Source organism: Siniperca chuatsi, linkage group LG20 (genome assembly GCF_020085105.1).
Source record: "Siniperca chuatsi isolate FFG_IHB_CAS linkage group LG20, ASM2008510v1, whole genome shotgun sequence".
NCBI classification, from domain to species: Eukaryota; Metazoa; Chordata; class Actinopteri; order Centrarchiformes; family Sinipercidae; genus Siniperca; species Siniperca chuatsi.
Genome location: NC_058061.1, coordinates 25840570 through 25852108, shown reverse-complemented (window position 1 = coordinate 25852108; position 11539 = coordinate 25840570). Strand labels below are relative to the sequence as shown.

The window sequence follows — 11539 nt, the reverse complement described above, 5'->3', positions numbered from 1 at the left end:
TTGTTGTTTCAATATAAGAAATCCAACTAAGCAACTTCTAACTGAAGCTAAAATGGCATTAAAGGTGTCTGCTTTTAATGTCTTCACATGAGTGTAAAATCATTATCACCACCAAATACCCCAATTAATATTTCCAGTGTTAGATTTATGTGCAACACACTGGTGCCATGAAATGTATCTACTCAGTGGGGCTGTTTTAGAAGGGTGTTTCACTGTGTATAAGAAATCTTCATGGCATACTGTGGTAATTCAACCTAACATTTCATTCATGTGTGTGAAAACAATGCAGTAAGTTAAATGGCAAAATTCTGCTCTGACAGGTTGTCTGGCTGTGAGTTGCAGCTGGAAATGTCAAAGAATAAATATAACATTTGGTTTAGAACTTACAGGTTGCCTACATACACTTTCAACAACAAACTAGCCAGACTGACAGTTCCAACCTATCCAGTATAAAGATTAAAGCTAGCCAAAGATTGGTTAACTAAGGGGTTCAACTTGGCTAAAGTTAGCTTTAGCGGTTATGCTAGCGATAGCATCGTGGCTAATATTAGGTAGCCAACAATAAGGGCTTAAGTATGCTACACAAACATTTCGTCCTTTGGTTCATGTCTAAATTCTTTGAGTTTGAAATCACTTTTCTAGAACCTTTTGCCCCCTGATTGGACAGTTTGACTTCCTCTGATTGGATGGACAGTGGGCAAAGAGCTGATTGGCTAGTCAGCACAGGCATTAAAACAGGGCCAAAATTCGGCTTGTAGCTTGTAACTTCAGTGTCGCATACAAAGATTGGACATTTGTGTGTCCATCTCTGACTGTGTGAAACCTCACTGTTGAAAATATTCCTGCACATATTTTAATTACACATACACAAAATATTTCTACAGCTACAAACGTTTTTTACACATGTGCAAATTATATCTGTATCATTTCACAAACTCAAAATATTAATGACTATAACTAATTTGCTTCCATTTCGAGTTTCTTAAGCAGCTCAGGGCTGCTGTGTTTCAGCATCTGTCCAGATGCCATCAGGTCCACATGCTTTGCCAGTTTTTAGTTTGTTTATGCTGTTTTCTAAGTCTTTCATTGTAATTAGGTAATCAAGGGGGTTCTGGTTATTTTTGATTGTTGATTCAAGGATTGTCAATTTTTCTTGAATTTGTTTCTGTTCTGTTCAGGTAAAATTTGTAAAAACTCATAGTTTTTATAAAATGACCTTTCCAAATGTTACCATTTTGTAGGGCCAGGTTATCTTTTTTGTTGTTTAAGTTGTTCCATCTCTCCCAGAACTGATTGTGATCAATGTACTCCTCACTTTCTCTTCTTATGTCTTATCTGTTTGTATTCTCTCAACATAATTTTGTCTCAGGTCTGTGTTTTGTGGCTGACAGTGTTTTAGGTTGTCTTAATTTTTTTTCTTACATTTTTGCAGTCCTCGTTGTACCATTCTTCCTTTTTCAGTCTCTCTTTAGTTGCAGAGCTGTTCTTAGGAAGTCCTGCGTTACTGGCTGATTCATGATAAATATAATTTATTTTTCTATGTTTAATTCTCTCACAGTCTCTCTCTTTCTGTCTCACTCTCGCTGTCTTTCCTTACCCTGCCCCCTTCTCCCTGCTGTCACATACTTCAATATTCATCCCAGTATCATGTTACTTTGACAACATCTCATGTACTTACACATACACACACCCACACAGTTCACACTGATGTTAGAAATAGAGGGATTGCCTTACATGTGATTTCTAGCTCTATAGCTACCAACAATAGGCCTCTAATTTTAGCAGGTGACAACTGATTTGACATCTGTTAGTGGTAGATTATCAACATTAATTTCATAACTTGTCCAAACAACAAATGAAACTCTTGGCTGTGTACTCTATGAAAGCAATATCTGTACTATTTAGATGTTACTAAAGATGGGTTTCTCTGAGACAAACACCAATCTGTATCATTTTGAATGAGAGCCAGTTGACTGACTATTTGTGGTTTAGAAAAACCAAACAGAGTGGTGAGTCATTTTTAGGAAAATGATCTAGCCAACAGTGGTGATTTGCCAATGGTATAATGCAGGAGCTTGTCAGGTATCGTCAGCTTTAACATTGGGCTTACCAGTCATTTGTCTCTGTCAACAGAAGTCAACATATGTAGCTGTCATTAATAGATTTAATGGGAAATAATAGTTTGAAAAAATCCTCTTCACTCGAGATCCACTTACTAGCTTTTTCCACAGCTTTTGACCATATCTCACACTCTTCATAGTAAATTAAGTTTACTATGTTGTCATCACGTGACTTAAGTATGGTACTTCAGTCATGCGATAGCGGTTGAAAGCTCACACCTTCAGTGGACCTCAAGTTTAGATTATTTTGTTGAAAAAAATGCAGATTATTATTATTATTATACCACGAATACCACCACAAAATTCCTCCACAGCGCTGTAAAAGACTCATTGCAAGTTATCGCAAACGCTTGATTGCAGTTGTTGCTGCTAAGTGTGGCCCAACCAGTTATTAGGTTTAGGGGGCAATCACTTTTTCACACAGGGCCATGTAGGTTTGGATTTTGTTTTCCCTTAATAATAACAACCTTCATTTAAAAACTGCCTTTTGTGTTTACTTGTGATATCTTTGACTAATATTTAATATATTATATAATATTATTTATTTGTTTGATGATCTGAAACATTTAAGTGTGACAAACATGCAAAAAGAAATCAGGAAGGGGGCAATCACTTTTGCACACCACTGTATACACACACAAATGCACATATTCTGTACATTGATACATACACATACAGAATATACATTCAGACATGATACAAATATTACATACTGGTACCTCACATCAATACATTATATTAACAGAATAATCAAACTAAAACTTTAACTTTATTTGGAATTCCTGAATTGTACCACACGTTTAATCAACATTTCATATCTTATTTTGCTCACATCTCATTTTCAGGTTCTAGCAACAGGTTAGATAATTAGGCTGCCAGTCAAATTTGTAGTGTTTTTACCTTCTCAGCAAACAAAAGCTAGTTACACATCTCAGTTGATTCTTCATGGATGTTTATGATGTAGGATCCACACAGTGTGGAATGTGAGATTCACTTATCAGGGCTCAACACTAACACTTTAAAAGTGGTTACCAGGCTGGCAACCAGGCATCAGCCTTTGATTGCCAAAACTCAAAGTATGGTTGCCATTTTTAGTTACCTTATATTTTGAGTAATTAAGATACTTTGTAGTGATACATCAGCTTAATGGAAATGTGACAAAAGAATGTTTAAAAGCTTTATTACAGTAACCGAACCGAAGTTTGTGTTTTATCTGATACTTTACAGAATTTGTTAGTTGTCGGTTATCGTGTCCACCCTGAATTCCTGGTATAGAAAATGCCAGCATTCGTTTGTGATGTTGACGGGTTAGTCGAACTTTTCACCCCACAGTCAAACAACTTAATTTGCTTTGCCATTGTCACTAAAACAGATGCCTGTATGCGCACGTACCAACGCATTGTCTGGTTCTGGATCCGACTGTAACAGCAATATTTAAATATCACTAATGAAACAAATATTAAAAATGTATTTATTTTGGGGTGCACGTTTTGCTGTCCCTATTATTTATATGTTAAAAAGTAGGGATGTCACGATTTAAACTTTTCTTGGCATCGCTGACGGCTCTGCTATTGTTAGACTATCGGCTGTGTCAGTACATAAGTTCTCTGCTCAGTCGAGACTTTCTTGGTTGCCATAATTACTCTGCAGAATTGGAGTTGCGAGAATTTTGTCGTATTCTGTCGTATATGGTGTGGTATGGTATGTGGACCCAAATGCAGATGACAGGAAGCGGTATGAAGTGAAGTAGCCGGATGGCTACAGTGTTTATTGTGGGTGATGGTTAACAGGCAGGTATAGGCAGGTGCAGGCAGATAGACCGGTAGGCAGACAGCTAGCCAACAGGTATTAGAAAAATGGGTTACCGGCTAGCAGTGGTGGAACCAGGGAAGTGAGTCCAATGTGGCTAAACAGTCCAATAGGGAGCAGGCAAGGTACAAAAACCAGAATCCAGCCAAGGTCCAAGGGAGACAAAGAATCCAATACGGAACTCACTGTAAGAATGCTGGGGAACAGGGCACAGGAACCAGGTACAACAAAAGGTGTCCCCAACGGCAACACACCCAAAAGTCAGGAACACCCACACGACGAGATCAGAATTCAAGATGGGAGCAACACCAAACAGAAATCACACCATGCAGTTACAACAATGATCCAACACTGAATAAAGACAGAGACCCGGACTAAATACCCTAGGGGAGGTGAGCCAACGAGACACAGGAGCAAACAATCAAGGAAGGGCCAACAATCAAAACTGGAGGGAAAGCAAACACAGACAGGAAGTAAAACCACAAGACACACAAAGAGAAGGAACACACTACAAAATATAACAGGAAGTGACAAAACCTTAAACTACCACAAATTTAGACAGAGTGAAACCTCTATTCAAAGTTGCTGCTTTGTAATTTGCCCCAGAAAGTCCTCCGTTACCTCCTGTACTCCGGTCCAGTCGAGGCGGCAGTCTCCCGGGAATGGATGGCCCGGACGATGAGCAGATGGTCGGTGGGTAAATGGCACGTTGGGTGAAGAGAGGATCTGGACTGTAAGGACATGCGGCCTAACAAACGGCAGACTTTTTTGATGCGCTGCCAGGCTAGTGACGGACAGACTTGGACGGTCTGACCACTTCCCTGTGTGTGTTCCTGGGTGTCTTGAAAAGCACAGCTGCAGGCTGCCAGTGAGCCACGCTATGTCTCTTGAAGTGTTGTTGTTTTCTTCAGACACGCTAAGCTGGGCATGCGTTGAGAGAAAAAAAACTGGGAGAATCGCTTATCCTGCTTTTGATTTTGAAATCGAAAGTGGTTGCCACTGATGGCTTCGGTGGCACCGATGGTTGCAAATTTCTCAAAATGGTTGCCAATGGCAACTGTTACTGTCAAGCCCTGCTTATGAATGAAACGTTTTTCCTCATCCGAATCGAGAGTCTAAGGACAGAGGGTGTCTTGTGCTGTGCAGATTGTAAAGCTCCCTGAGGCAAATTTGTGATTTGTGATATTGGGCTATATAAATAAACTTGACTTGACTTTCTGGTGGTTACGATGTCTGAGCAACAGATATTATATGTATTTGGGGGTGTTGGTCTCCGGATGATTTGTGTATGTGTGTGGCAGTTAGTAGAAATCTGGACAACCTCTTTTAGAGTTAACTTTGGACATAGTGTGGGGCGACTGTGGCTTAGTGGTAGAGCGGGTCGTCCACCGGTTCGATCCCAGCTTCCCCCGGCCCACGTGTCGAAGTGTCTTTGGGCAAGACACTGAACCCCAATATTGCTCCCTTTGGTGTGAATGCTTAGTTACTTTGATGCGCAGTTCTGCATCCAGTATAAATGTGTGTGAATGGGGTGATATGTAGTTGCAGCGCTTTGAGTAGTCAGAAAGACTAGAAAGGCACTATATAAGTACAGTCCATTTACCATAGTGTTACATCCACACAGTGTCTGAAATGGACACCAGGCCACAGCTACAGTGTGTCAAATAAATGTAACTACTGGCCAGCCAATCCTCAATCTCTCTCACAGACACAAAACACACATACACCTGCCCAACTCATCATTTCAGTTCCTGAGCAACAATGTGACCCTCCCTGCTAACATCAGAATAACATCAGAAACTCTCCCACAGTTTGTTCCCTCTGCCTCAGCGTCTCCACGGCAAGAAAGAAAGGGTGTTTAACAAGCCAGCTGTCTGCCTCCATATATACATTAATGTGTGTCATATTTGTTATGTTACAAATTAGCTGGTACAGAAGATGTCCTTGTGTCACACTGTGGTGTGTCTGCCCTTTGTTGTATTCACAGCAGAGCTTAAACAAATAGCCTTGAGTCATAGAAATAGTCCTAGGAAAAGGCTGAAGACAATAATTAAAGCTGTTATACATAATGTATTTTAATTAGTAGATCATAAAGTATCTATCAGTTTTGTAAAGCAGACACAAAATCCCATTTACCAAAGGGCTCTCTTTATACTTGGCTTTTAAAAAATGTCTGTAAAACAGAACCAGAGATTGGTTTTACACAGTTTTTGTAAAAAAAAAAAAAAAAAATTTAAAAAATTTAAAAAAAAGTATTTATTTTTATTACAGTATTCCTTCAGATTAAGGATTTCATGCTCCTCTGTGATAAAATAAGTCTGCCACCCTTGGTGTAAGAAGTGGTAGTAAATTAAATGGAAAAGATTTGGTGGACGTTTTCTCCTAAATGAATTTAATATAATACAGACATTAGAAGATTTGCTATGTTAAAACAGGATGATCGCTAATGACCCTGCTGTAAATTGCTTTGTAATACTGAGTATGTATGACTAATATAGATATTTAGAAACTGAATATTAAATGTACCTATTAGAGGCGTTGCCTTTTTATGTACTGACAGGTTTTCATGCTTCATATTTATGTCTGAGGTGAATCCAGGGTTAGCGGTCCTGTTTTAGAATCTTTGGTGGTAAAAACCAAAGATGTCCATCATATAAATCCCATCAAGATATACTGTTTACACATCCATTATTTTATTGTTATTGTGTGTAGAATTAGCTGGATTGATTTAGCTGAGTGTCTTTGGTATGACAGTGGTAAAAGAAATCATCAGAATGACAAATTGTAAGAATATATGAGAGACGTTACTGCTGACCTCTGTAGCACTGCATTCCAGTGTGCTATTTTTAGTGTGTATGCTGGTTTAATTTAGAGCTGAACAAGGCTATGAAACTAGAACACTGCAGCAGGAGAGACAGAGAGAGAGATGGGAAGGTGAAATGAAAGCTGTGACCTCATCCCATCTGCTCCCGACCTCCCTGTCCCTGTTTCACTCCTGCAGCTCTGCATTGTGAGTAGACATTCAGGTTGCACTGATATCTGGAGCATGTTAGTGTGTTTGTGTATGCTCATGTCTGTCCCATATGAACTGTGGAGGGTGTGAGAAAAAGATATATCTTTAGAGGCAAATTTGACTGGGGCCTTCACTTCTGAATTTTGATTCTGTAAGCTTTATATGACAGCTTTAAGACTGTGTAGTCCCTCATTCGTCCAGGAGTGTAAGCTTTAGTTAAGTTGTGGTAATATTTTTTTCAGTGAATACAGTCATGACAATCATCTAACTGAGATGATTGAGTGGATGAATGATAAAAAATATTTAACGTATTTAGATTAAAAAAAACCTTTTAGGCAAGCCTTGTAGTAAAGATCACCACTGACTTCCACTTCTTTTTCACTCCTCCCCCCGCACAAAGAAATGTATTTTTGTCAACAACCACTGCTATGTAACAGCCCGTTATTAGAATGCATTCTGACTTCATCCACTGCGGGAAAAATGGCCTGCTATGCAAATGTATGCATTATTTTTGAAATACAAACCCTACTACTAAGAATATGATATCATATAATACTTAGAATATGACCTTTGGAACATTTCAAAATGGACGAACACCACTACAAGCATTGGTGGTGTTTGGCTCAGTATTTCATTCTGATAGGATGAAAAACTGATTTTCTGTTCATCCATTCACATGTGACGCATCACCCTGAACACCCCCCAAGTAACCTAAATTGAGCTGTGCACACACATAAGTACAGACAGAGTGCTACCAGTGTGGTGACTGGTTTGGTTTCCTCTTCCACACTCTGGCCTCTGTCAGCATTGTGTATATTGTTTCTTTGGTTGTGTTTGAGTGGCGATGATGATTTTAATATCTATCTTCTGTGTTTTGTGATCTTTTTCATTAAACAACACAATAGTCTTTTCTACGTCTTTCTTGATTCTTTCAGTATTTCACCCTGTGTGACCTAGAGTGTGAAACAAACGGTCTCTCTCTATGCTGTTGTGCGTCTAATGTGTGTGTTTGTGTGTGAGGCTTTTTTTATTCCATAATGAATTTCGGCTATGCTGTGTTTATTCATATGACTGCACTTCTGTTTCGGCTCTGCAGTTCTTATTTATTATGTATTATGTATTTACAGGAGAATACAATTCTATTCTGTCCAGTTACTTGATGATGGGACATTTGTAGCATTTATTGTCACAACAGGGATCAGAATCTGATTTTAGGGATCAGAATCACAAAGGTTTTTTCAGAGTATTTGTGTTTATATGTGTGCATTTCACTATGTATTGCTACCAGTTGCACAACAGAAACCCTGCTGCTGCTCCTCACTAGCATTGCTACTCAGTATGGCAAGCAGCACAGCAGGGTCTAAAATACCCCATAATTAAGTTGCACATTGTATTTGATGATACATATTTGACTGTTCTTAATATTTCTTTTAAATCCCAGAAAGTTTGTAGTTTAGCCAAACCCTAGCAAAAGCTCAGGAATTAGTTTGCCTTGGGGCAGTGGTGGCCTGAAGTCTTGGGACCAGTTAGTCACCAGTTTGATCCCTGTACTTACCCAAGTCTGGGTGGGGAAATTGAAAGAGCAATGTTTGCCCCTCCCTCATTACCACCACTGAGGTACTCTTGAGCAGGGCCCTGAACCCCCCTGTCACTGTCACTCTCAGTGACCAACAGATGAGACTGTGGTTGCACTGGGCAGCTTAAATCTGTGTAGCTGTGTGTGAAACGTTTAGTCCTGTAAAAGAGAGGATTGCTCTGCATGAAAATTCCCTAAATATATGTTTAAATGAAATAAAATGTCAGAAACAAAAGAATGTCAATAAAATCCACATAGTGTGTTGATAGAGAGCAGGAGGGGACCGAAAGGAAGTTGAACTAGCTGTGACTCAGCGAGTCACCGGGCTGTGTCCCTGCCACTAACCAGATTTCTACAATGCACGACTTTGTTGTTTGCCACTTGAAAGAGCAGAATGGTGTGACTGTACTGGTGGGGACAGCCTTTACAGATTTATCTGTCTTAGTGTGGACTACTTAAAACAAGTTTCAGCGTGTTTGATGTTGACCCTTCGATATCCTCTGTGTGTGTCTTTCAGGATGAGGCGGACAGTCAGAACCCAGTGTTAAGAGACAACCATCAGCTCCACGAAGAAGTGACGGGCTGGCTCAAAGACCAGAAGGTGCAGGAAATTTTTATGCAAGGTAAGTTTTATATTATGCTCATTATATTGTCAAATATTACATTCTATAGATTGTATCATTGTTACAATGTATACAGTTTTTTTGCTGACTGATTTGGTTACCATGTTCTGGTCATTTCATTACTGTAACTAGTGTGTCTTACAATATGAGGAACTGCAGTTAAGTTTTATACTCCCTAGCAGTGGGACAATAACACCGTGATGGACCTGTTTCCTGTTGCTTCCAGGTCCCTATTCATTGAATGGCTACCGTGTGCGTGTGTACAGACAAGACTCGGCCACCCAGTGGTTCACTGGCATCATTACACACCACGACCTCTTCAGTCGAAACATGGTCGTTATGAATGACCAGGTACACACACATGCAATGCTCTTTAAAATGTATGTGTACAGTTTATATGTGTGGGTAACAGAGAGTAGTATAATGCATGAAGGGGAATGACAAGATGGATAGAAATAGAGAAATTAGTGACTACTTGGCACCTGAAGTAGAATTTTGCTGATATGGTTTTATACTCAAACTGAAAAGAAAACTCAACACCAGTGTTCATTTTGACACCTGACATTGATTTAAGTTTTAGTTTTTTGACAAAAATGTAGTCACAGTTTTAGTCACAGTTTAGTCTTTTGATACTTTATTAGTTTTAGTCAACAAAAACTTAAAACATTTTAGTCTAGTTTTCGTCAGTGAAATTCTATTCTAATTTTTGTCATGTATTTTTCATTTTCATGTCTTCTAAGCATTCTGAAGCTACAGTTGTTTCCATCTTTGTTGTGTACAGCTACCATGGTTACAGGTGTTGTTCTTGCCTATTCCACGGTTAGCAGTCTACCGACTGTAGACTGACTCTCTTTAGTAAAACCAGTTGTCATTCCCAAACTCTGGCTGTTTGAACAGAGCCACATTATTGCAACTACCTGCTCTCTTCACCGCAGTGCAGCGTGATCATTCAGCAGCTAGACTCACCCACTTGTTCATTAAAATACTGTTTACTGTTTGGGTTTAGCTTAAAATGAGCAGCTAAAACAGAAATGGGAAAATATTCCTTTTGCAAACCTTTGGGGGAAGATTTTGATTTACAGATTTACTGATGAACACAAAAAATAGCCATCTGAAAGTATGATTACGTCCACATCCCTTGAATGTGCTGGCCTGCTTGTTTTTGTAGTTTGTCCCAGCAGTTCTGTTGCTGGTCTAATAGACCCGGTTCACATGTGGACAGTGTAAACTGAATCTGGTGTGTGTTCAGGTGCTAGAGCCTCAGAACGTGGATCCATCTATGGTCCAGATGACCTTTCTGGATGACGTGGTCCACTCCCTGCTGAAAGGAGAAAACATTGGCATCACTTCTAGACGAAGGTCACGATCCAGCCAGAACAACAACACTGCCCACGTGAGTACATACGCACACAGAGAACGCACTCAGCAACACATGTGCACAACTGTTAAGAGCTTTCTAACAGCTGACAGAGGTGCTGAAGAGGATGAAAATGTTTCCAAATATACTGACATATTTGACTGTCTGTAAGCTGTGCTATATATTCAAAGTGAATAAAAGTACAATGCAAAAATGAAGAAAATTACAATAAAAATGTTATACACAGAATGGTCACATTGAGTACATTATGAAAATGTACTGTAGCTTCACGTACAGTCAACAGTGGGAGCTTGCATGATACAATACGTTTCTGGGTAGAAGTAAGTTTAAGAAAGAAAACACTGCCCTTCAGTACCAATTAAGCCTCAGATCAAACAGAATTTCGTATGCCATCAACAATTGATGCAGGTGATGGCATTCTTTCATGAAACCCCCACCCTCAGATCATAACCAGCCTACGTTCAGACCAAGACTGAAAAATGTGAACATGATGGAAGCAGAAAACATAATAGGAAACGTGTCATTTCGGCCAGATGAGATGAATGCATTATTGACAGCATCAATTACAAACCGGTGAATGACGGTATATGATGACTTTGCCAAAAAATCCAGTAGCCGACACCTTTCTCCATCAAAGTGCTTTATGTTGTTGCCTGGGCAATGGCCCCTTTACATGACCAAAGAACAAGAAGACAGTGGTAACATAAACACATTAACAGTTTGGTGCAAATCAAAACTTCTTTTGAAAAGACCAACACTCCACGTTTCACATTTTTCACATGTTGTGTTATTAAATTACATCTATTTATGCCTTCAATTTACGATTATTTTCATGATTCGATGCATTGATTGGTCTATAATATGTCAGTATATGTCAAGCCACTTTATGTATGCTTTACCTGAATGCACCCAATAGGTGGCCATTGTTGTGTTTCTGACGTGTGTCGACAACGGCTTGTTTTGATTTGCCAACCATTCATTTGACCTCAGCATTGCATCTGTTTATCTGTTTGTTTCAGA

At 39.3% G+C, this 11539-nt stretch overlaps 1 protein-coding gene across 4 annotated transcripts in view; it reads left to right on the top strand.

The window, feature by feature from the left end:
* Positions 1-11539, top strand: part of jmjd1cb (jumonji domain containing 1Cb) — a 205348-nt gene that overhangs the window by 143606 nt on the left and 50203 nt on the right. For all 4 annotated transcript variants that reach the window (XM_044178369.1, XM_044178370.1, XM_044178368.1 and 1 more), the window contains 3 exons: positions 9036-9141; positions 9368-9492; positions 10391-10534. In XM_044178369.1, the coding sequence (XP_044034304.1) occupies positions 9036-9141; positions 9368-9492; positions 10391-10534 (375 nt within the window). The remainder of the gene's footprint in view (positions 1-9035; positions 9142-9367; positions 9493-10390; positions 10535-11539) is intronic.